A 24,035-nucleotide genomic window follows, 5' to 3' on the forward strand; every position below is an offset into this window, starting at 1 on the left:
GGGACCAGGGTTCTATTCCCCGCCTCTGCGGGTGTTGGGCTCAAAATTCCACGGACCTGATAATTTTCGCCTCGGTGCCTATTCCAATCATAGAGTCCCACTCTGCAACTCTGGGCAATAGCTTGGTTAATCTCCACAACGGCCCCCACAACGCTAAGGATGCCTGGCCTTCCCCCTGGGGGTGCCCAGGAATGGACGCCTCACAGGGAAAGCCAGGACTGGTTCCACAGCGGTATTCGCACTATACAAGTATCAATTTTTATGGTCGTAAAAGAATAATCCTACTAGGACAATTGACGGGGCTCAATCGGGACTTAAATATCCTTCTTAGGGATTCTTTCAAACACTTAGTCATGCCTACAGCACAAGTTGATATGGGAGGTGGTATTGTATTATTATGCTTTCCTGTTTTCAGTTTCTATTTTTGGTAAATTCTGGTGGGGTTTTTTCAGTGTTTTCCAGTGATTTCAATACCTTAAAAAAAACAGTGCTTATCAGTAGTTACACATTTTTGCGCCATTAAAAACAACAGAAACAGTGTTTTTCCGATGTTTATGGAAAGTTTTATTTTAATTATTGCTTGCTTTCTGCACTTATAGTGAATGCTATATAGACAGTGTACACACAGTGTATATTAGGTCCAAATACATTTTTGCAAATTACACTTATTGCAGTACACCATACAATACTTCTTCAGTGAGTCTTTGGTCATGTGCACGCGCTCTTTTCTTCCCATGTAAACTTTTTTCTGTGAAAAGGCCCTCTCAACATTGTCACTTAAGACGTGTACTGCCAAAACAGCCAGTACACTATTTGCTAACTCTGGCCACTGACATAGCTTTCCATGCCAAAACTGGTGCACTTTAAGGATGCGATTCTCTGGGTAGATTCTGCAACATTTGCATTTAACTGGGCGCTTATGTCCTCAAAGTTATTGAAGCGGTCAAAAATTAAGCATCGCTTTTGAAACTACAAAGGAAATTCCCATTTACTGAAGGGATCTAGAACTTGTACAGAGTACCACAGTAAGGTTTCATTTACTTCAAATGCCATGGTTTGTAATGGGACATTTCTATGCATCATTGCAAGCCATTTCTCATACATTGTATAATAAAAGTTCTTAAACTGCTCTTCAACATGGCTTTGCTTACCAAATAGCAAGCACTCTAACATGGAAAATGTTGCAGTTTCAAAGTCACTAAAGGTATCGCCTAGCCGTCTATTAAGGAGATGTTTCACATTTACACCAATTATGCTTACTGTACAATCAAAGAATTCAGTCCCTCGCTATATAAAATGCATAAAATAAATAAATAAAAAAATAAAATAAAAATGCAAACAAAGGTCATCACATTTCTTGCCTTTGGCATTATCACTCAGCCAAAATTATATAAAGGCATGTATAATATGGCATTCACAGCCCCTTGAACTGGGAACCATCAGCTAAGCAACACAGGTGGGATGACTCTTTCTTTGATGCAACACAAAGCACAAAATGATAAATATTTGCATTTTAGTTTCCACGCATAACTAAACTGTACACCAAAATGGACTAAAAAGTAAATAGCGTTCTTTGACAGGTCATCACACAACGTTTTCATATACATAGCTGAATCACTTCAAATACAAACAATACCACTCCAATCTTGTCAAACTTTAAATGAAACTTTTTGTAGCAGCAGTCTAAGTGACACTGTGTTCCATGTGTTCCAAAAGTCTTGTCATGTTTTCACAACTATCCCAGATGCTTGGTGATAGCACTCTTTTCACATATAATTGTCAGTAAACCTTGTATTGAATGCTTAAAGCCTGAGGTGTTGGCAATTCACCTACTATCAATACTAACTCACTAGAAACTGGGGGCTGATGTATCAAGGGTTTTTACTCATTTTCTGTGGGTAAATCTGATGGCACATATTGGGAAAGATTCTTATGAAACTAGCCATTTTACCCATCAGTGAACAAATCAAACACAGCCAAAATATAAAATAAGATTTTGATATTTCCTCATTCTCTACAGTTTATAAAATAATTAAACATGTCCTAAACTATGCTTCTTAATCATGCATCTTTAGACCAAAGACCACAAAAACGAAAAAAGCAAAAAGGAAGAAGAAACAATATTTTTGTGACATCCCTAAACAACAAAACTCAAGCAGAGTAATGTTAGCCCAGTCTTTCTTGCTGCTAGCTTGCATAACACAGTTATGTTGTATTGGCCCTTTCCGGAAGAAAAAAATGACTTTCACTCTACTTTTCCTTTCTTAGAATGGCATTTAGTTTGTGGTTGTGCAGGTGTTTTTTCAGTGTTTATATGTTTACACTGGTGAGGGCTATTTCCCTTTCGGTGGGGTTTTATCAGTTATTATAGGTTTAAACCTAAAACCAGACAGCCTATGTATTATCTATAACATTTTATAGTTTGCGAGTTAAATCAGTCAAGTCAAGTCAAAGGCTTTATTTCGATAAAAAGAATTATCATAAAAGCAACACATGAATCACAATACAACAGTTTGAAAAATCCGAATGACATATATAAAATATTTTTACAAATTTACAAAACAGTTCATTAAGCAATCGGTTATTAAAAAGGAATTAAACAGTTGATTTTAGCCTTTTTGTTCGAATGGACCAAGCCCATGATAAAAATTTGGCTAAAACACAAGCATAAGTGGCACGGCTATCAGACATTAATATCCTAATTGCAGTCACATGACTCTTGGTACCCAACTGCCGGCATAGATTTTTGAGCCAAACCCTCCTTGGTAATGCATACTCACTGCACTCAAACATAAAATGTGCCAGTGACTCTGGTTTAGCTAAACACACTGGGCAAGGCTCAGTAGTTTGGGCACAGGATTTCCAACTCGAGGTAAAGGAATAAAGGGGAAGTGTTCCTACTCTAAATTTAAAGTATAAAGCCCTATCAAAGGGTTTTTCAATAGTGTCAAGGTACACTTCCCGTTTAGGGTGATCTTTAAATTTCAAGAAATCCTCCGTAAGTCTGCCCATAGTGGTACTAGTATTTCTTTGTGTGGAGATCCAGTCCCAATAAAGTTTCTTGAGGGTTAACTTCGGGGGGAGAAGTCTTATTTATCCACGCTTCATTCAGTCCCAGATTAACTAGCAGCGACTTCATGTCTCTCAACCATTTAATTTTGTGCCACCCTGGTAGTGACATGATTTCTGCAAGACCTTGGGCGTATTTACTGAGTTCCTCCACTCGCCACAGACGCGCCCATAGCAGAAGTGGTCGAAATTTTGCAAGTTCATCAATTGGGCGACAGCCTAAGTCCAGCATCAGAGGGACCGTGGGAGTGCCCTGCGGTAAAGACATAATCGCTCTACAAAATTTCATCTCGGATCTTGCAAGAGCATTAGAAATGGATGACCCCCATAGTTCGGCCCCATAGAGAGCAGAGCTAACACCCTTGGCGGAATAGATCTCCAAGACTGTAGCTATTGGTCTTATTGTACAGGAGCGTTGTTCTTTCAAAAGAGCTCCTGTTATTCTCTTATGGGTTAAAAGCATTTTGTCCAAGTGTGGTGTCCATTCCATTTTGTGCGAAAGGCGTATCCCAAGATAGTCAAAATCTTCCACCCTCTCCAGGGGTTCAGCATTCAGGGTAGGAGGGCGGACTGATTTTTTGGGAGGATTCAGGACAAGGTATTTTGTTTTGCTAGTGTTGATTACCAAACCCCGGTTAGCACAAAAGGATTGAAAGTTATTTAGAAGTCTTTGGAGGCCTTTTGGGGTTTTAGATATTAAAAGCGTATCATCCGCGAAGAGGAGGGTTGGTATACGTTCTCCAGCCAGGGATGGTTCATCTGAGGGATGTTTCCGAAGATGCTCAACCACCCCATTGATGTAAAGGGAGAAACGGGTGGGAGCTAACACACATCCCTGGCGGACTCCTCTCTCAACCGGGATACTATTAGTTTTTTCCCCCCCTGGGCCCCACCTAATCTTGGCAAAACTATTTTCGTGGAGCCTAACAAGTAATACAAGCAAGTAGTGCGGCAACCCCATATCGGCCAATACGCTCCATAAGGTCTTCCTAGGTACAAGGTCAAAGGCAGTCTTTAAATCGATAAACGCGAGATAAAAACTGCCCTTGCCAATGACCACAACTTTCCAATAGAGCAACATGAGCCTAAAAGCTTGCTCGATTGTCCCAGTTCCCACTCTAAAGCCCGCCTGGTTAGTCAGTAAGGATTTTGTTTTCTTCTACCTAGTTTAGAATTCTTACCAGTAGAACCTTGCCGACTACTTTTTGGCTGATGTCTAACAGGCTAATGGGCCTATAGTTCGACGGGTCTTCTCTGGGGCCTTTTTTATAAATAGGAACCACCTCCGCCCCTTTCCACGAGGAAGGGACAGGCACGCCCCTACAGATAGCAACAAGTAGGGAATGGATCAATTTTCCCCACTTTGGAATATCTGATCTTAAGAGGTCACCAGTGATAGCGTCCGGGCCAGCCGCTTTCTGGGGAATAATAGTGCCTATTCGACCTCCTTAATAGTGAAGTCAAAATCGCTAGGCTGGATGTTCCAGATTGGAGGGAGAAATAATGGAGCCACAGCCCCCCCCTGTGGGTCGCTCATCAGGAGTTGGTCAGCTTGGCGGGTGTAAAGCTTTGAGAAATGATTGACCCACGCCTGGCTTGGGATATTACAAGTTATTAGATCACTATCTGGCCTATTGCGAGCTCTAATGGTATCCCAAAAACATTTTGAGTCTCTCTTAGAGCTAGCATCTTTAAGGATAGACCAGTAGGCCACTTCCCACTCCCTTTTGGCTAGCCCCAGTATTCTCTTGTGTTCTTTCCTGGCTAACTGAATTTGGGATTGAGATTTGCCCTTAACGGCCTCAATTAGCCGAGACTTAGCCTTTCTACATGCTCCTGTATACCAGTCATGCTTTCCCTTGGTTTTATTCTGGGACTTAATCTTCACTGCATTGCCCTTCACCCAGAAGGCTTCCCCTATAGTCTTAACAGCAGCTTCAAAAATGGGTGTTACCCTGTCCACTGCTGTGACTGGGTCAATAATATCAAGTTGTGATTGTGAGGCTACAAGTGTCACCTCTATACTGGAAAGTTTGTCAGGGTTACTGGCAACTTTGTTCCACTTTAGGCGCCTACCACAGGAGGAGACAGTGGCCTTGTGCAAGCTTTTAGGAGGTACTAACAATACTTCATTAGACCAAGGATTCGTGATAGTTAGGGAAAGCGAATTATGGTCGCTCACAACAGTTGGTATGACTGTCATGTCTTCGACCCTGCTCCAAAGCCCCAGGTCCAGCAGGATCTAGTCAATCCTCGAGGTATGACCAACCCTACTGAACGTCGGGGCACCCATCCGGTCAGAAGATGTACGGCCATTAGTGGCTCTTAGCCCAAACTCTAGAGTCAGTGCATTTAACTGCACTGCACTACGAGTTCAGCGCTTGATCGGAGGGATGGAAAGTGAAGGGATACCCCATCTGCTGTCTTCTTCACCCAGGTCAGGGATGCCATCCAGGGGAAGTGGCTCATAAGTGCAATTGAAATCACCTGCTACTAGGGTATAATCAGCTTCTTTACAGTCACTAAGTTGCACCTCAAGCTCAGAGATTATAGGTGAGGTACACCCATTTTTTGTGCCTCTAGCATAAATATTGTAAAGAGCTAAAGTCGAACCTCTGCAGGGATTGCATAGTAGAATACCTAGGATATCTGGATTATTTATCTGCTTAGATGTTATTCGGCAGTTCAGGGAGATGCTTACCCACGTAATAAGGCCCCCGAGGGGCGCCCCTTCCCATGCATGGGTCTCTCTGCTGGGACAAAGAAGGTAACAAACCCAACCCGGTGGAGTGGTTCTGTACTCCAGGTCTCTTGAAACATACAGATCTTATGTGCTTCAACCAGATCACTCCACTCAGGCAGACCCAATTTCCTATGAATGCCCGCAAGATTCCAACTAAGTATTTTTATTTTATCCTTAGTGGTTTCTCCTCTAATACCGTCAGTATCTCTAAGGCTAAGGGGGTCTATACATTCCCTCTCTAAAGCATGAGATGGTAAGTTAATCAGGCTAATGGCTGCCGCAGCTGGAGAGTTGGAACATAACAGGTGGGACGTGCCTAAAGAACCCTCCTCCTCGCCCCTATTGATAGCAGGGAAAATAGGGGAAACTTCATTAGAATTGAGTCAGTCTACCTCCTCCAACGCACTAAATCTATTCCAGTGGGCGAACTGAGTTACAAAGGGGTCAAAAGGAGGAGGTGGACCTTGCCATGGTTGCTGCCACTGATGAAAAGTATGTTGGGGAACATGCGTGTACCCTCTATTAGTTGGGAAGCTGAATCGAGGGGGATATTGTCTTGGGGGCATGGGTAGAAAATAGGACAGGGGAAATGGGTGAATTTGAGTAGCCGGCCCACTACTAGGTGTGTTGCATATATAATTCACTACCCCTGTATCCCTAAAGTTGATAGTTATGACGTCTCCTGCTACGGTCTTAGTATTTCTGCCCACCCAATCTCCTCTTCTAACTGCGTGTATTTCGCCACACATGTTAGTAGGTAGTGGCTTATGAAGGTGGAGCCACTGGGCACATTTATTTTTTAATTCAGCAAGGGTTTCTCTCCTCCCCTCCTTCAGTGGTGGCACACCCGTCAGTACAACCACAAAAGGTGAAACTTCCGGTGGTAAGTTGATTGACTTAAAACGAGCCGGCCTTGGTTTTGGATCTTGAGCCTTACTTGGGGAAGTAGTTGCTGTCGGATTAGTGGCTGGACCTTTAGAACCCTTTGCAGATTGATTAGGCACTTTCTTAGTACCAGAAGGTGTTTGGGGTTTTGTGATAGTCAACGCCACTAGGATTGGGTGAAGGCGCAGCAGTGTTTTCCCCCCTTTGGGGCAAATGTTGCGTTGCTGCTCCTGGTTTGTCGGGTAAAGATTTAGCCTTTACAGTAAGATCTTTTGATAGGTTACTATTGGTGTTATTTACCTGAGGCGCTACTTTTGTTTTCCCTTGTGTCTGTATAGGCACATTTCCACTTGCCTTATTAGTCCATTTAGTGTTGATTAGAGATGTTAATCTATCAATTTTGGACATTAGGGGCTTTATTTGAGCCGTTAATGTTGCTTCAAGATCTGATTTTAGGTCTGCTACCATATTTTCTACCCAACAAGGAATGCCTGATGTTAAATTTGGGGCAGGTGACACAAGATTGTGATTCCTGATGTTTGTTTTGGGTTTTTTCTTGGTTTTAGGTATATTTCTAGGTTCTGGCAATACAGGAATGCCTCCTTCCCCTGATCCTCGAAGACATTTATCTATAGTAGGCCTTTCGAGTGTTTGACAGGCTTCAAGGTCTGGAGTAGCCTCCAGATCGACAAATGACGAGTCAGACTCCAATTGAGACACTGATAAGTCTACTGAGTTTGGTACTGTCAGTGTACCAGCAACAGACTGAGGTAAGGGAAGGGAACGGTTAGTTAAAGTTAGCTGGGCAGGTGAGCTTACAGTTGATAAAGGGCCCAAAGAAGAGCGTTTAGCATTCATAAGATCCAAAGATACTCTTCGTTCCAGTAGAGAAATACTTTGATCAATTGTCTCATTAACCCGGGAGATAAATTGGTCTATAGGCCCGTGATTTGGGTTACGGCCATGGCTGATTTAGTTTTGCTTCTAGTTCTTCCAGGCATAACAGACATATATGGAGACTTTTATGGAGTGAATATATGGACAGGAACGGGAACCAAGAGAGATGGCCCGGTCCGGTCTCTACCGGGCACTAACGGGCAACACCGGGCCTGCCCTTGGCCCGGGCTTCGCCCCGGGCTGCGACCCGCGCGTGTCCCGCGTTACGCGTCGCTGGGCTTGCTAATATACTCCTGGGTAGAGAGGGGGCGTGGCACTGGGAAGGGGCGCGGCTCACCCGGGAAGAGGACACAGCTGAGGATGTTGTAGGCTGGTCCTCGCAGTCCCGGGGCTGCACCTCTCGCCTCCTCTGCGGCCTCGAGGCTGGAAACTCCTCACACCGGCAAATATGGCAAGCTGGAACTGAAGACAGCTACTCCTGTAGCACGAGCAGGGTTGTGGCAATAAGACTCCTCTTAGCGAGCGGCTAGTTAAATGCATTATCAGTGATGAATCATAATTATAAGTACATAAGGGTGTTGTTTATAAAACACTCATTTAAGTATCTCCATTACGTACCAATCAGTCATTTGAGAGGCCTTTAGTTTTTTAATATTTAAAGAACAAAACATTCTTCAGTGTATACAACATGCATCGTCCTCTTTCAAGAAAATTAGCTCAATTACTTATTTTGGAAGCAGGCTATTAACTTACATTTGTTGGGCAGCAACATGGCCATACCTCCACACATTCACAGTACACTATTGTATGAATATAGAGGTTGCAAAGGAGCGACGTGTTGGTAAGATAGTTATTAAAGATTTTAGCTCATCTTCATCAGCTTTTTGCCAACCACTACATTGGAAGCGGAATGTTAGAAAACATCACTCAACTTTATTAGTTTTCAGCTTGTTGTACTGCAGATTCACATATCGCTCTGCACACCAGGGGCAAAGAAAGAACTGATATATGAAGTTTTTTTTTTAGAGTTGGTCCCTGTGTATTGATTTCAAACTCAAGTAATAGGCACACCTTGTACAATAATAGTGAAGAAAAGGAAGTTGCAATATTCTAAATCCAACATTAGGCGAGTGCACAGCAGGTTTTAATACTCAAAATGCAATCCAATTTGCTGGTTCTTATTGGTTTCCTTTCCTTATTCTGGTAAGTGACTTGTGCTACGTATTATGCAACACCTGAGTTATCTAGCAGGGCAGAAAGCTTCTTTGAAGTTGGCGGAGAGGTATGTGCATAGGTTCATGGTGCGGTGAAACGTTACATTCTAATCACATCTTAAGAGAAAAAATGCTAAAATTGGTTTAAGGCCTTACTCCTTTCTACTCTTTCAGGGCGACACCATCCTCTAGAGCGGCACCTTATAGAGAGATCAAAGATCCTTCATCGTCGCGACGCGATGGCTTTCAAAGGTCAGGATATGACCGAAAACCTGAACGCCCTGCATTTGATCAACCCGCATTTGCAGGTAAACTTGTTCCAAATAGGGCATTTTTTTCTGTTGTCTGTTCCGATTATTTTCAACAATTGTAGATTTTACGAATTGTCTTTAAGAATGTACATCTCCTTTATTTATTTTTTCATCTTAATTGCTTGAGGTGACATCATTGACTTTTAGAAAAAAATTCAGACAAGTAGTGAGTGACCTTGACATCAAAACACATACGAATGCTATTAAATAAGTGTTTTCAAGCGCAAATCTCTTGTAGATGTGCATGCTCTGTGAGAGGCTAGTGGTTGGGTCAGGAAAAGTCCTTGTTTTTTTTTTGTGTCTCAGAGTGTAATGTTCATCTTCCATAGGAGTAGTGTAAGCTCAGTTTCCCCAGTACGCATTTGGCAGTTTTTGATGCTATTTTGTGTTGGGTTCCTAACCACCTACAAGTGTACTGGGTCAGCTAATGTCAAAAGCACTGAAAAGGGATAGTGATAAATGTCTGCAAAAAAGAAAAAAAATCTATTCTCTGCCCCTGAATGAGATATCCATTCACAACACTGGGATGCGGAAAAAGCTGAGTTGATGACCCACAGAGGTTTTTTCTAACTGACTTTTTACCAAAGGACTGGGCTGGGGAGAGGGGACAGAATAAATTTAGCTGATGGCCAGCTGTCATCCCAATGGTTTCTTCATCACACCTGGTAACAAAACGCTGGATGACATTTCCTTTAGATTCTCTCGAGTCACCACAAGCGGGGACAAAGGGACTTACACAAAGCTTGTAACCTATGCCTGCCAAATAAATATTTTCCATAGAGTCTAAGACATGTGAAATGTATGGGAAAATCAATATTGGCTACAGTATGTCCTAGTCTCATGTGAGACTTAATCTTGGTTTCCCCTGTGGGATTGCTCAAACTCTGAATCCAACAGGTTGATCCTTAGTTCGAGTTCAACTGACGCAAACAGGTCTCACTGGACTAAATGCAGCTTCCCGAATAAAGGCTAACACAGGTTCAAGTATGCAGATTTGGTTTGATGGGTCACTACTACAGAATGCAAGTGCGAAAGCTCTCTATCTCTGTGCACAAACCGCTTTATATGCATGTGAAGAACTACCCTTTGGCACTGCCCAACCTCCTTATACATTGATCTCTCATGTCTGTCTGGTTGAGACACAAACCCTCATCAGGAAACGCACAAAATCTGCAGAAGTTGCAGAAAATTATTCCAAGAGTTTGTTTTTTATGCTCTTTTTGTGTCAGATTTGGAAGGTCATTCCAGGCTTTAGAAGCGAAGTAGTAGAAGGCACTACTACCAAATCTGGTTCTGCATATACAGGGGGTGTTTGAAGTCAGACTGAGCAGAGGTCTCTGGTAGGTTTGTGGAAGTTTGTGGTTTTTGAGATACTTGGTGCTAATATTGTATACAGCTTTGTGTGTGTTTGAAGAGTGCTCATTTGGGGTTTGGGAGCCAGTGGAGCTCTTTGACGTACTAGATGATGTGAATTGTGTTTGATCCTAGCTGCAGAGTTATCCAGTATTGGGGTATCTTTCATAGATTCACATGCCTGAATCATTCCCCGTCGCGGGAGTTCCACTGTAAATAAAATAGCTGTGCCGAAGGTAAATTACAGTAGTCGGCCCTAAGGGAAAAGGCCTGAGGCCCATATCTTAGCAGACTATCTCATTATGCTAAAAGAACCAAACTTTTGGTACAACCAATCACCTATCAGCACCATCTAGAACATTCTCTGCAGAGCCAGTTCTCCTCAGATTTTCACCGCACGTCGTGTGGAAGGGAGTCTCCCCGAGTCCCAGCTCAGTTTTTTCTTCAAGATGTCTGATAAGAAGGCTTTGTTCAAGCCCTGCAGAATCTGCGAGAAGAAAAGAGCCCATGTTGATGATCAACATAAGGACTGTATCTACTACCTCTACCCCAAGCATGAGGCAAAAGATTGTAAAATCTGCTGCACCTTCCCTTCTAAGACTCTTAGGGATAGGGAGGAAAGAGTCCTGTTGTGGCTTAAATCGTCCTCAGCTGAAGAGGATGACAGAGCCTCAACGTCCAGCAAGAGAGCCATGTCTCAGGATAATTCTTCTAGTGAGGGGAGAAAACATCCAAAATCCTCCCACTCTACTTCAGACCCTTCTCAGAAGTCTCCTCCTATGTCTTCTGGGCATTCAATGTCTCCACAGACTTCTGCTCTCAAGGACTCTCACAAACGATCTTCAAAAACAGTAGGTAAAAGACTTTCAAAATCTCTGGCTTACACTCCCTCGTCAACAGTTTCTATCACCTTTTCTGCTCCTTCGTCGGCTGAGACTATCTACACTTCGTCCATCACATCTCTTATTCTGTCAACGAGGATTGCTGTGACTTCTAAGAAGACTGTCGTCGACGACTCATTGACGAAAACCCCATTGACAAAGTCTTCATCTAAGCATACGTCGACGAAATCTCCGTTGACGATGCCTGCATAGTCGACGAGGGAAGTCCCGTCGATGAAGAAACAGGTACGTTCTACGCCGTCGACGACTGCCTCGCCGCTGCCGCCTATTCAGTCGATGACGATTCAGTCGACGACGATACCATCTACAATGCTATTACCGGCTACAGCTAAGGCTTTAGTTGCAGCTCCAACTTATTCAATACCTGTTCCAGCTAGAAGTTTTCAACTGAAGACATATCAAAGACATGAATATTGTACAATTTCACCTCTTACTCTGGCGCATCTTTTAGAAACATTTGCGCAAGAAGTGGATGACGATTCCGAAGATGAGGATGAAGGAAAATTTGCAATAGCTCATCATCCTTCCGAGCTCCAAATAAAGTGTCAAGAGGAAGAGGGAGGAGGAAGATAATTACAGTGTGCATTATTACCAGGCGGACATTGTGGTTCCACACCATAAGGTGTACCATAGGCAAGTTCATCAGTCCGACACCAGCCATCTGCCTCCTAATCTGATCCAGGATTTACAAGCCATGCTTGCAGATTATAGACCACGCTTTCCACCACAGCAGGTCATCCCACTGTGGCAGTTCCAGATCCTCTACCTGTACCTGAGGCTCCAATACCAATGCCTCCGACTACAGAACCGTCCGAGGAACTTCAACATTTGCCACCTCCTCAGGATACAGACACATCCTCTGAAGAGGAGGCTGAAGAAGAATTACAAGAGAATCCTCATGTGGATCCGTGGGATTCATATATTAGTCCTATGCCTTCGCCACCGATCCCCCAGCCATCAGATTCGCCTCTAGAAGATATAGGGTGTTTCCACAATCTTATGCAGAGGGCTGCTGCCAGATTTCAATGTTCTGTTACTGTGGAAACCACAGAATGTTTCCTTCATGACTTTAAGGAAGAATCTAAAAAGGTCACCAGGGCCATACCCATAATTGATTACATATGGAATGAAGGCGTCAAGATCATGAAGAACCCTGCATCTGTGCCTGCTGTGCTTCTACGGATAGATGAAAAATATCAGGCTCCAGCGAATAGCCCATCTTGAGCCCATCTTGTCTCATTGGTCATCCTAGACCAGATTCGGTCATCTCCCAGGCTGCCCAGCAAAGGTCCAAGAATCCGGCAACACCTATCCACCACACCACCGGTAAAGGAGGGGCGTCGATTAGACCTCATTGCAAATAGAACTGCTAGCCTGCTTTTAATTTTTTTAACTTGATTGTGTCTCTGCGCCGAGCGCTGTGCGCTAGCCTGTAAATATCCTTTTTCCTCCTGTTCTTCCGCTTAGTGGGAATTGAGGGAGCTACTTACCCGCATTTAACTAACTGCACACCCACACTTGTGGGGTAGAAGGGACTCGGGGGCACTGTTTACTCCTCGCGCCGATTGGAGAGCGCCATTTTGGATTGGGGGAAGCTCTCTCTTGTGGGAGCGCCATCTTTGCTGAGGGAGAGCCACTCGCCCTGCCAGGACCCACGCATAGGAGGTGGAGGTACTATAAATAGCACCTCCTTCCTTGCCTTGCTAGATCTTAATCCCTGCACTCGCGCTGCACTCGCGCTGCAAATAGAACTGCTAGCCTGCTTTTAATTTTTTAAACTTGATTGTGTCTCTGCGCCGAGCGCTGTGCGCTAGCCTGTAAATATCCTTTTTCCTCCTGTTCTTCCGCTTAGTGGGAATTGAGGGAGCTACTTACCCGCATTTAACTAACTGCACACCCACACTTGTGGGGTAGAAGGGACTCGGGGGCACTGTTTACTCCTCGCGCCGATTGGAGAGCGCCATTTTGGATTGGGGGAAGCTCTCTCTTGTGGGAGCGCCATCTTTGCTGAGGGAGAGCCACTCGCCCTGCCAGGACCCACGTGACCTCTTGGTCGGGCTTCTTAACATGGCGGCTGGACAGGCGCGCAGCGACGGCGCGCAGCGGACGCGCCGTAGACGCGCCGGAGGTGCGCCAGAGGTAAGCCCGTTTGCGCCCGTTCGCGTAACGGACGCGCAAGGGGCCGCTGCCTCTGGCCACCTGCACTCTTCCCCTCTGGTCTACTCTCATTCAGACCTGTGCGCTCTGAAACCTCCGGGTGACCCCTCGACACTTGGAATTATGTCCCGCTCGCCGCCCCAGCCACTTACATGTGGTTTGCTTAATGTGCGTTCACTCTGCAAGCACCACACGGAGATCGCCTATTTGGTTGAATCTTCCGGGCTGGATGTGTTGTTCATGACGGAGACCTGGACTCGGGAGGACTGCCTAGTTGAACTAGGCTTGGCTTGTCCCCCGGGATTCAAAATTATTCACACTCCGCGCCCACTGAATCGTGGCGGCGGAATTGGTATCATCTTCCGCGAACAGTTGGGTGTTTCCCAACTTAAAATCAGCGAAGTATTGGGTTTTGAGCTCATGGGCTTCTCGTTCAGTAACCCAGAGAGAACGCTGGTATCTGGCGTGTTATGTTACAGACCGCCGGGCTCGGCCTCCTCGCTGCCGGAGTTCCTGGACTTAGTGTATGATCTTTCTAACACTCATTCTAATATGCTCGTCCTGGGAGATTTTAATCTCTGGCAGGGGGGTCCTTCAGATGGAGCGTTTACTTCACTCTGCCAAGCTTTGGCCGACATCCATCTGCAACAACTGGTTGGCTCCTCGACTCAAAGGGGCGGTCATATGCTCGATCTTATTTTCGCAGGGGCCCACTTAGCGGCGATCATTGACATCCTTGCCCAATGCTGGACGGATCATGCGCTGGTGGTCTTCTCTCTATGCCTTGGGAATAACCCCCCGGAGGTTGCAGGGGTTGGATTCTCGCAAATGGGTCGACCGTGGTCCAAATTGCTCAGTTTAGCCCCTCTGCCCCCTTTGTTATCTGCCAGTTTTGACCTGGGGAACTCAGTGGAAGACAGCTACTCCTCCTTCTGCCGGTCTATTACCGAGTCACTCGATAACATCGTGCCACTTCGGAAAGCAAGAGCCAGGGTGAATCGGGCCTTTCCTTGGTATACGGTGGAGTTACAACACCTGAAGCTGAGCTGCAAACGGGCAGAGAGAGCATGGAGAAGGGAGTATTCCCCCTCGGCTAAAGCCTTGTTTAGACTTGCACTGAGAGGTTATAAGGAGCAGATCAAGCAGGCTAAGGCGACCTTTATACAAACGTCCCTATTACAGGCGCCTAATAAATCTCAAGCCCTGTTTAAAATTGTTAAGGACTTGTCCCATCCCGTCTGTGCGGCTAACTCAGTGCGGGCCTCTCAGGCTTTATGCGACTCGCTGGCGTTGGCTTTTGAGGAGAAGACCGCCAAGATCCTGGCTGGCCTAACACTCCCTGTAACTGAGGAGGCCTGCCCTGCCAGCCTCGCGGACAGGGGGCGCGGTACCCCGGGTAACTCACCCAGTCGACCCCAGGAGGTCGTGGTGGGAGCTCCGGGGGAGCAGCCCAGTCGACCCCAGACGGTCACTGGCGCTTCCGCTCTGGGAGCTCCGGGCAGCTCACCCAGTCGACCCCAGCAGGTCGTGGTGGGAGCTCCGGGGGAGCAGCCCAGTCGACCCCAGACGGTCACTGGCGCTTCCGCTCTGGGAGCTCCGGGCAGCTCACCCAGTCGACCCCAGCCGGTTAGTATGGGAGCTCCGGGGGAGCAGCCCAGTCGACCCCAGACGGTCACTGGCGCTTCCGTTCTGGGAGCTCCGGGCAGCTCACCCAGTCGACCCCAGCCGGTTGGTATGGGAGCTCCGGGGGAGCAGCCCAGTCGACCCCAGACGGTCACTGGTGCTTCCGATCTGGGAGCTCCGGGCTGCTCACCCAGTCGACCCCAGACGGCCGTTTTTGCATCTGGGTCGGGGGAGTTGAGAACCTCACCTAGTCCACCACGGTTGAACTCTTTCCCCCTCCCGTCCTTTGAAGAATTTTGCAAAACGGCTTTCATGGTGTCATCTGGTTCCCCGCTTGACCCACTGCCCCCCAAATTCTGGAAAACTTTTCATGAAGAATTGTTCCCGCCTTTGTTTTCAATCTGTCTGCAATCTCTGAAATCGGCGTCTGTCCCAGATTGCTGGAAGCTAGCAGTGGTGTCGCCTCTGCTAAAAAAGCCAACCTTGGATCCAGCCGGCCTTTCTAACTATAGGCCGATCTCCTTACTTCCCTTTCCTATTAAAATCTTAGAGAAGTGGGTAACTCGCTCTCTTTCCGGCTACCTGGAACACATTGGGTGGTTCGATGAGGACCAGTTTGGCTTCCGACCTGGTCATGGGACGGAGACCGCACTTGTGACCGTGCTGGACAATCTGCGTTCGCGTGTCGACAGTGGTCGGGCAGCCTTTTTAGTGCTGCTCGACATGTCGGCCGCGTTCGACACGGTCTGCCATCAGACCCTGGCTAGGAGGCTGGAAGAGTGCGGGATTTGCGAGGGGGCCAGAGACTGGCTGATCTCATATCTTGAGGGGAGGCAACAGCTGGTGTCACTTCCACCTTTCAGCTCGGAGCCAAGGAAAATCGGGCAGGGGGTGCCACAGGGCTCGGCCATCAGCCCGATATTGTTCAACCTGTACCTTCGTCCACTTGTCCAGCTAATAAAATCTTTTGGGGTCTCGGCATTTAATTATGCCGATGACACTCAGCTGGTGCTTTCCTTGGAAGGGAACAATGCGATTTCACTGAGCACCTTCCATCGCTGTATGGCAGCTACAGCGGATTGGCTTCGAGCAAATTCTTTGCAATTCAATAGCTCGAAGACGGAGGTGCTCCACTGTTCCACTGATCGGATCCCGCGGGCTCTACCCACCGATTTTTGGCCTAGCACTTTTCCCGAACCAGTGTTGGCATCGGAGTCAGCTCGTAATTTAGGGGTCATGTTTGGCCCTAACTTACAACTAGACCTACATGTCAACAAAACCACGGGAACATGTATGATGCTGCTCCGTATGCTACGCAGAGTTCTGCCTCTGCTCCCCGCCCAGTCCAGGCCAGAAATAGTCCGTGGGACTATTTTAAGCCGGCTCGATTATTGTAATGGTCTTCTCCTGGGGGCCCCAAAAAACTTGATAGGGAAGCTGCAGAGGGTGCAGAATATGGCTGCCAAACTGGCCCTCTCACGACCCAGATCTAGCTCTTCTACTCTTGCGCTTCGCGATCTGCATTGGCTCCCGGTAGATCTACGGGTCCAATTTAAAGCGGCCTGTTTGGTGTTCAAAGCGGTACACCGCCTAGGCCCTATCCCGTTACAAAACATGTTTGCATGGTATTCTGCCCCACGGCCTTTGCGGTCGTCATCGGCTCACCTTCTGGTGGTGCCTAGGTTTCAAAGAGTGAGGATGGGTGGCCGCTCATTTAGAGTGGCGGCAGCCAAATTGTGGAATTCTCTCCCACTCACTCTTAGGAGCTACCAGGACTATCTTCCATTCAGGAAGGCTTTAAAGACCTATCTCTTTCCCAAGTAATGGTTGTGCGTCTGTGCTTGTCTAGTGTGGGGGTTCTCTGATCAAAGCGCCAGGATGCCCTCTGGGTGACAGGTTTGCGCTCTATAAGTATGCTAAATAAATAAATAAATAAATAAATAAAAAAAATTCAACTATGGCAGCTGCTTCCATCAGGGCTGCTAACTCCCTAGCCATCGTAGGGCGTTATGACCGCCAAATGTGCTCTTTACTCTGACACTTGTTGGTTATGTCACTCCTATGTCATGTATCTGATGATCATATGCTATGCTGCTAATGTAAAGCGCTCCAATACCCCTGGGTCTGGACAGCGCTATAGAAAACTTCTTAAATGAAAAATCTTGTTGAAGGGTGAGCGTGCTGCATCAGAAACGATAGACTGCGCACTGGACATTGTAAATATGTACTTTAGACAGCTAGCTGGAGCTGCAGTTCTCAGGCGCCAAGGTTGGCTTGAAGCCACCACCTTCAGACCAGAAGTCCAGACGAAGATCTTGGACATGGCTTACGATGGCGAATCGTTGTTTGGCAAACACATCGATGAGGCCCTACAAGCAATCAAGACCGATACGGACACGGCAAGATCTTTGGGTTCCCTTCAATAGAAACGTGGAACATTCAGAGGCGCTAAGGGCCATGGTTATTCCTCTAGAGGAGGTTACCATCAGCAGAACGGCAGTACCAGCCCCAATATAGGCAGAACTATCAATCATCATATCGCCAATCCAATACGGCTGGTTTCTGTCGCCAGGGAGGCCGAAAGCAATCCCAGAATCAAGGGCAAGACTATAGCAGGAAGCAGTGAGCTCTGCAGGGTGCCATTCACACCTTTTCCCCTTCCTGTGGGCGCAAAGATTTCAACATTTGTGGACAGATGGCTAGAAATCACCTACGATCAACGGGTTGTGGACCTAGTGGAAAACGGTCATACCCTAGAATTTGTCAGCAAGCCGCCTACCACTCTGCCCAGGGGAACCCCTCCCCCTCGTCTTCGCTTATTGTTCAAAGAACCTTGTGTCCGAGGCATGTGGGATGCTGAATTCACATCTGTGCATAGATCGCCGCCTAGTGTTGGGTCCAGATGATTGCACCTTATTGTTCTGGAAGAGTCTTCGAAGTATCATGAGATAGGTGACTCCTCCCCTGGACTCCAGTGCGCATTGGCATCCTCTCCATCCTCAGATTGTTTTTTTCCGCCATTGGTTTCGGATGTTATTCGTATACTCCAACTTCGGAATCGAAACAAAACTTTTCTAAAGGCCTTCGACTTAGACGGTATTGTTCTTGCTCTGTTATTGACTCGATTGAACTTTCAATCTCGAACCTGTCGTCGACGCGGGCCGTTGGGCCTTTTTGATGCCACGTGGGCCTGCTGTCGATGGAAAGGAGCCCGTTCAAAAGGTGCCCACAATGCCACTTAAAGTTCCCGCACACCGACAAACCCTCAGTATGCAACAAGTGCCTATCACCAGACCATAAGGAAGAAACGTGCCCAGCCTGTGCCCAATTCCGGTCTAAAAAAACCATTCGGATTCGACGGGCCGCTAGGCAAGAGATGCAGCAACAGGCACCGGAACCATATAACATCTTCGATGATGACCAAGAACTGCTGGAAGCTCCAGATTCGGACCTAGAGATAGTCACCGTCGAGGACTATTCGGACTCCCAACGACGAGATCCCACCGGGGCAAATCGTGAGTACACTGCCACCGACACCGATTAACCCCGTTACCGAAGGCTCCGGTCGAGGCATCCCCAAAAGGCCTTAGCCAAGATCCAAAGAAACATTCGCCAGCCCCTCTGTCCGGCTCGGCTCCGAAACCGAAAATAAAGCCCAGGGCCCAGTAACGTGAATCCAAAGAAGGCTCTCGAACCCAAGGAGGTCGTCGACCCAAAGGGCACCGATCCAAAGAAGGCCGACGAGCCAAAAGGCGCCAAACGTGGAAAGGTCGTCGAGCCAAAGAAGCCCACCGAGCCGAAGGGCGCCGAACCAAAGAAGGCTGTCGACCCAAAAAAGCCTGCTGTGCCAAAGGTTGCCGAACCAAAGAAGGTCGCCGACGTAAAGGGTGCCGCATCGAAGCCTGTAATCCAGCCGGAGAAGGCTCGAACCAAAGTCAAGTGCTCCAAAAAGACCGGTCGATCTGAAAAAAACCATCGACTCTGTAAAGGACAGTCAACCGAAAAAACCTGTCGAGCACAAGAAGCGCGTCGAACCGAAAAATCCGGTCGATCCGAAATCACTCGTCGACCTGAAGAAAGGGTCCGAGCCGAAGAATACCAATAAGGCTCCGAAAGTCATTGATACAGAAGGGAGTATCGACCCAGAGGCGATAGTCGATCCAGAACAGACTACGCCAAAGAAGTCAAGGACACAACCACGGACAGTGGAAGAAGAACTCTTCCATCCGGATCCATCAGACGACCTGGCAAAAATATGTTCAAGGCATATGGGCTGCTGAATTCATATCTGTGCATAGATCGCCGCCTAGTGTTGGGTCCGGATGATTGCACATTGTTGTCCTGGAAGAGTCTTCGAAGTATCACGAGATAGGTGGCTCCTCCCTTGGACTACAGTGCGCATGGGCATCCTCTCCATGCTCAGATTGTTATTTTCCGCCATTGGGTTCGGATGCACTTTCAAGCACTCCAAGTTCGGAAAACTTTTCAAAGGGCCAAAAGGCCTTCGGTTTTGTCGGTATTGTTTGCACCGTGAGTACACCGGACCATATAGACACTACATCAATATCAGAGACTCAGGTCGAGGCATCGCCAAAAGGCCTTAGCCAAGACCAATATACTGGTTCTACAGCTCCGCCATACCGCCCGGCTAAGAACATACAAAAAGAACCATCTGAGACACGTTTTTCAAGGCCAAGCCCATCGAAACAAACTTATCGACACGACAGTCTTCGGACCGAACGTCGCCGAACCAAAGGTGATAAAGCCAAAGGGCGTCGACCCGAGGGCTACCGTTCCATCAACACCTTCGAAGCCAAAGGCCGTCGAATCGACCTTGAAGCCAAAGGCCGTCGAATCGACCTTGACGCCAAAGGCCCTCGAATCGACCTTGAAGCCAAAGGCCGTCGAATCGACCTTGAAGCCAAAGGCCGTCGAATCGACCTTGAAGCCAAAGGCCGTCGAATCGACCTTGAAGCCAAAGGCCGTCGAATCGACCTTGAAGCCAAAGGCCGTCGAATCGACCTTGAAACCAAAGGCCGTCGAATCGACCTTGAAGCCAAAGGCCGTCGAATCGACCTTGAAGCCAAAGCACGTCGAATCGACCTCTAAGCCAAAGCACGTCGACTCGAGCAAATCCAGTTCGACGCCCGAAAAAGGAAAAAAGGGCGTCGACGAACAAAAAAGGCCTACGCCCAAGACGGTTATTGAACAGAAACCAAAAGTAGACCACACCAAATCGGTCGAGCCGAAGACTATCGATCCGAAAAGGGGCGTTGAGCCAAGACAAACAACTCCAGACGCAACTCTAAAACCTAAACCGATTACCGAACCGACTAAAGCGCTCGGTCCAAAAACAGTGGTATAGCCAGTAAAAGACGTTGGACCGACAAAACCTGTCGGCAAACCAATCCAGGCACCGAAAGCGATCGAACCAAATAAAGGTATCGAACCGAAAAAGGACAAACCAAAAACTACGGCGCCAAAGCAAAAAACTGTGGAAGAGATCATCCATCCAGACCCATCCATAGAAGATCAGTCAAAACTATATATTGCCCCAAATACTGGGAAGGTGACTGTTTATACAAGGAAGAAAAGACCAGTGCCAAATGAAGGCTTGTCAAAAATTCCCCTCAAAAAGAAAAGAGACTGTACTACCTCTCCTATTCTTTTCCAACCTATCTCTCCAGCTATGCCTGCTACTCCATACACGCCACACTCACCTGCACGCTCTGACCTCAACCTAGATGAGGATCAGGATGCAGAGGGTGGTTTTGGAGATATACAAAACCCATATGTAGACCCCAATACACAACCTTGGGGGGGATGGAGGTGAGCCAGACAATGAGGGAGCTCTACTGATCACAGACCCTACTGTATACCCAGCTAAGTATTCACCCACAGAAGAGACAGTGGCTTTTAACTCATTAATAGACAAAGCTGCAACCTACCATAATGTAGACATGCATTCTGATGCTATAGAGAGACTTTCTATTTGACACACTGGCAACATCATAAAGAAGTGTCAAAACACTCCCCATGTTAAAGGGCGTCCTAAAGCACGCAAATGACATTTTCAAAGACACCTCTAGGGCACGTGTCATCAACCCTAGAATAGAGAAGTATAGGGCTGCACCAGTAGACCCTACATACATCAGGGGACAACTGCCTTTAGATTCATTGGTTAGATTTATGTTGCAGCATTCAACAAAATAGCTCTTTAATCGACGATATAATGTCCATTACTCTTACTTGGGCCAATGGCCATGGGATGGCCATATTTAATATCTATGCCAGGGGCGTAGCAGGTGGCAAAACATCAGAAGTTATAACTGCCCTGGATCATGAGCTTGAAGACCTCCCAAATCATCTGCTCCTCATTATTGGGGGCGATGTTAATACCACCTTCTACCGCTTGGCCTAGAAGACCAAATTCTAACTGAAGAAGAGGACAGTAAGTGGGGTATCCCGCAGCTAGAGCTTCCTGCAATTACCAGATGGACAGCGGTGGCTATCCAAATGAAGGCCCTATGTTTAGCTAGAGGATTCAGAGCAGCAAATGGGCGAACCCCATCGGATCGACAGGGAAACAAAACGTTCGATAACGGTAGATCCTGTAGTCGCATAGATTACATCCTACTGGATGTTAGATTATGACACATGTTGACAGACATGGAAGTAAGAACTCGAATGGAGAGTGACCATAACCCTCTCTGTATGATCTTCAAAGATCCTGTAGGACTAAGAAAAATAAACCAAGATGAAGCTAAAACCACCCTAGATGCTGTAATTTCAAATAATCAGCGTCTTATTAAATGGTGCAGATTAATAGAGAACGTAGAGAGACTAGCGGAGCTAAAAAAAATTGTTAGAAGAAGTAGCTGAGATTAATCGACACGTTAACAAGCAAAATTTCTCTGAAATTATGCTAGAAGCTCATACTACTCTTTTTTTCCAAGCTCCAGGAGTTCTTTAAGAAGGAAAAGAAATCAGGAAAACCCCCAAAATAAAATCCCAAAACTTGGATGGTATGATAAGTCTTGTAGAGAAGCCCGCCAGAATCTTAGCATGGAACTTAAAAATAAGAATACCCTAGGGGTTCGAAAAGCAAGGGAAACCTACAGGAAAGTTCAAAAAGAGGCTAAGAAAAACTGGGACGAGGCACTCTGGCGGGACCTGAAATCCGCATGTGATGCAAAGAACCAGTCAATTTTGGGCCCTTGTCAAATGGGATAGAGGACGGGTGGCCCAACCCCCACAAAATAATGTAGCCCAAAATCAATGGGTAGAATTTTCAGGCCTCAATATGCGTGTGTGCCATCCGAAAGGGATTACTCCTTACCCCCACACTTTTTTACCAAAGCCAGCTTTTTACTTTAAAAGATGTCAGTTTAGCGCTGGATTGTGTGACCAAGGGCCGTGCTCCAGGAATGGATGCCATACCGGCAGATGTGTTTCTAAGTGACCGCCCTACTTGGTGCCAATATTTTGAGTGGCTAGCAAACTCTGAGGTCAGAGGTGCTCCCATTCCGACTTCTTGGAAGGGAGCAGAAATCATCCACGTCTACAAAAAGGGAAATAAATCATTACCCAGTAATTACAGACCAATTAGTCTTATAGACTCTGCACAAAAAGTAATAGGTCGTATGATACAAAATAAATTACAAACCTGGATTGATGAAAATGATATCCTATCCCCTTACCAAGCCGGGTTTCGCCCATGCACAAGCTCAGTAGACCAGGTTTTCTTTTTTATAGCCCTTTATTGGAGGAACGTGATGCTTACTAAAGGAACTCTCTACGCTGTATTTGTAGATCTCAAATCAGCTTTCGATTTAGTTCCCCATTCCAAGCTTTGGGGGGTGCTTGCTGAAGCAGGGATGGCTCCGGAACTATTGACGTTACTGGTCCGTTTTACATGAGAACTACGCTAGAATCAGGTGGGGTGCACACGGTGAGGTGTGACGGACACATTCCCAGTCGAACGTGGGGTGTGGCAGGGGTGTGTCTTGGCACCAACACTGTTTTCCATCTATATTAATGGTATTGTAAAGCATCTAAGACGCACGCCCACTGATGCACCGATTCTGGCGGGGGAGCGTGTGCCCGGTCTCATGTTTGCGGACGACACGCTCATAGTGTCCCGCACACCTAGTGGGCTCCAGAAACCAGTAAATGCCTTTGGAGAGTTCTGCAAAGCACATGGACTTGAGTTAAATACATCCAAAACCAAGTTCATGTGCTTAAATCAGCGGAACACCTAAATTTCAATGGTATCTCCCTAGAACAAGTTGAGGCATTTACATACTTAGGAATTAATCTCCAATGTAATTTGAGTTGGAAAAACCATATTGAAACGGCTGCCATAAAGTTCCACCAACTGGCAGGAGTAGTGGCTCACAAATATAAAACTTCACAGACCAAGCCCATAACCCCTGCCCTTGAAATATATAATATGAAAGTGATTAGTGCCACCCTATATGGATCGGAGCTTTGGGGTTTCTCCAATCTAAAGAAATAAACATTAGCAGAAAACAGTTTCTTTCGAAGGTTGATTGGGGTCCCCCCAAGTACCCCTACTGTGGCACTGGCGTACGATTTAGGCAGGAAACATATTAAGGACTTGGCACGCCTACGACCATTACTTTTTTGGAGACGCCTCATGACCACCCCTGAACTTGTACATTTTGCAACTGCCCTAAAGGATATGATATGGGCAGACCGTTTTCATTCCATTATTTGGCTAAAGGAAATAAAAAGGCTACTTGACAAGCTGGAATTAGTCCATTTGTGAAATTCATCTAATATTGAAAGTTTTCCTTCAAAGGATACATTGAAGACCATGTACTGGGAAATGGTATGGATGTCCACCCAGTGTAAAGGC

The 24,035-nt window shown here is 46.6% G+C and overlaps 1 protein-coding gene across 3 annotated transcripts in view; it reads left to right on the top strand.

Moving 5' to 3' along the window:
- The window catches only part of YLPM1 (YLP motif containing 1), a 923,718-nt gene that overhangs the window by 376,048 nt on the left and 523,635 nt on the right, over positions 1–24,035 (top strand). For all 3 annotated transcript variants that reach the window (XR_015299909.1, XM_086937497.1, XM_086937498.1), the window contains exon 9: positions 8,983–9,116. Coding sequence is in view for 2 of the 3 variants with exons in the window: in XM_086937497.1 (XP_086793623.1) it covers positions 8,983–9,116 (134 nt within the window). In the remaining variant the exon portion in view is untranslated. The remainder of the gene's footprint in view (positions 1–8,982; positions 9,117–24,035) is intronic.

Source organism: Lissotriton vulgaris, chromosome 9, assembly GCF_964263255.1.
Source record: "Lissotriton vulgaris chromosome 9, aLisVul1.2, whole genome shotgun sequence".
Classification (NCBI taxonomy): domain Eukaryota; kingdom Metazoa; phylum Chordata; class Amphibia; order Caudata; family Salamandridae; genus Lissotriton; species Lissotriton vulgaris.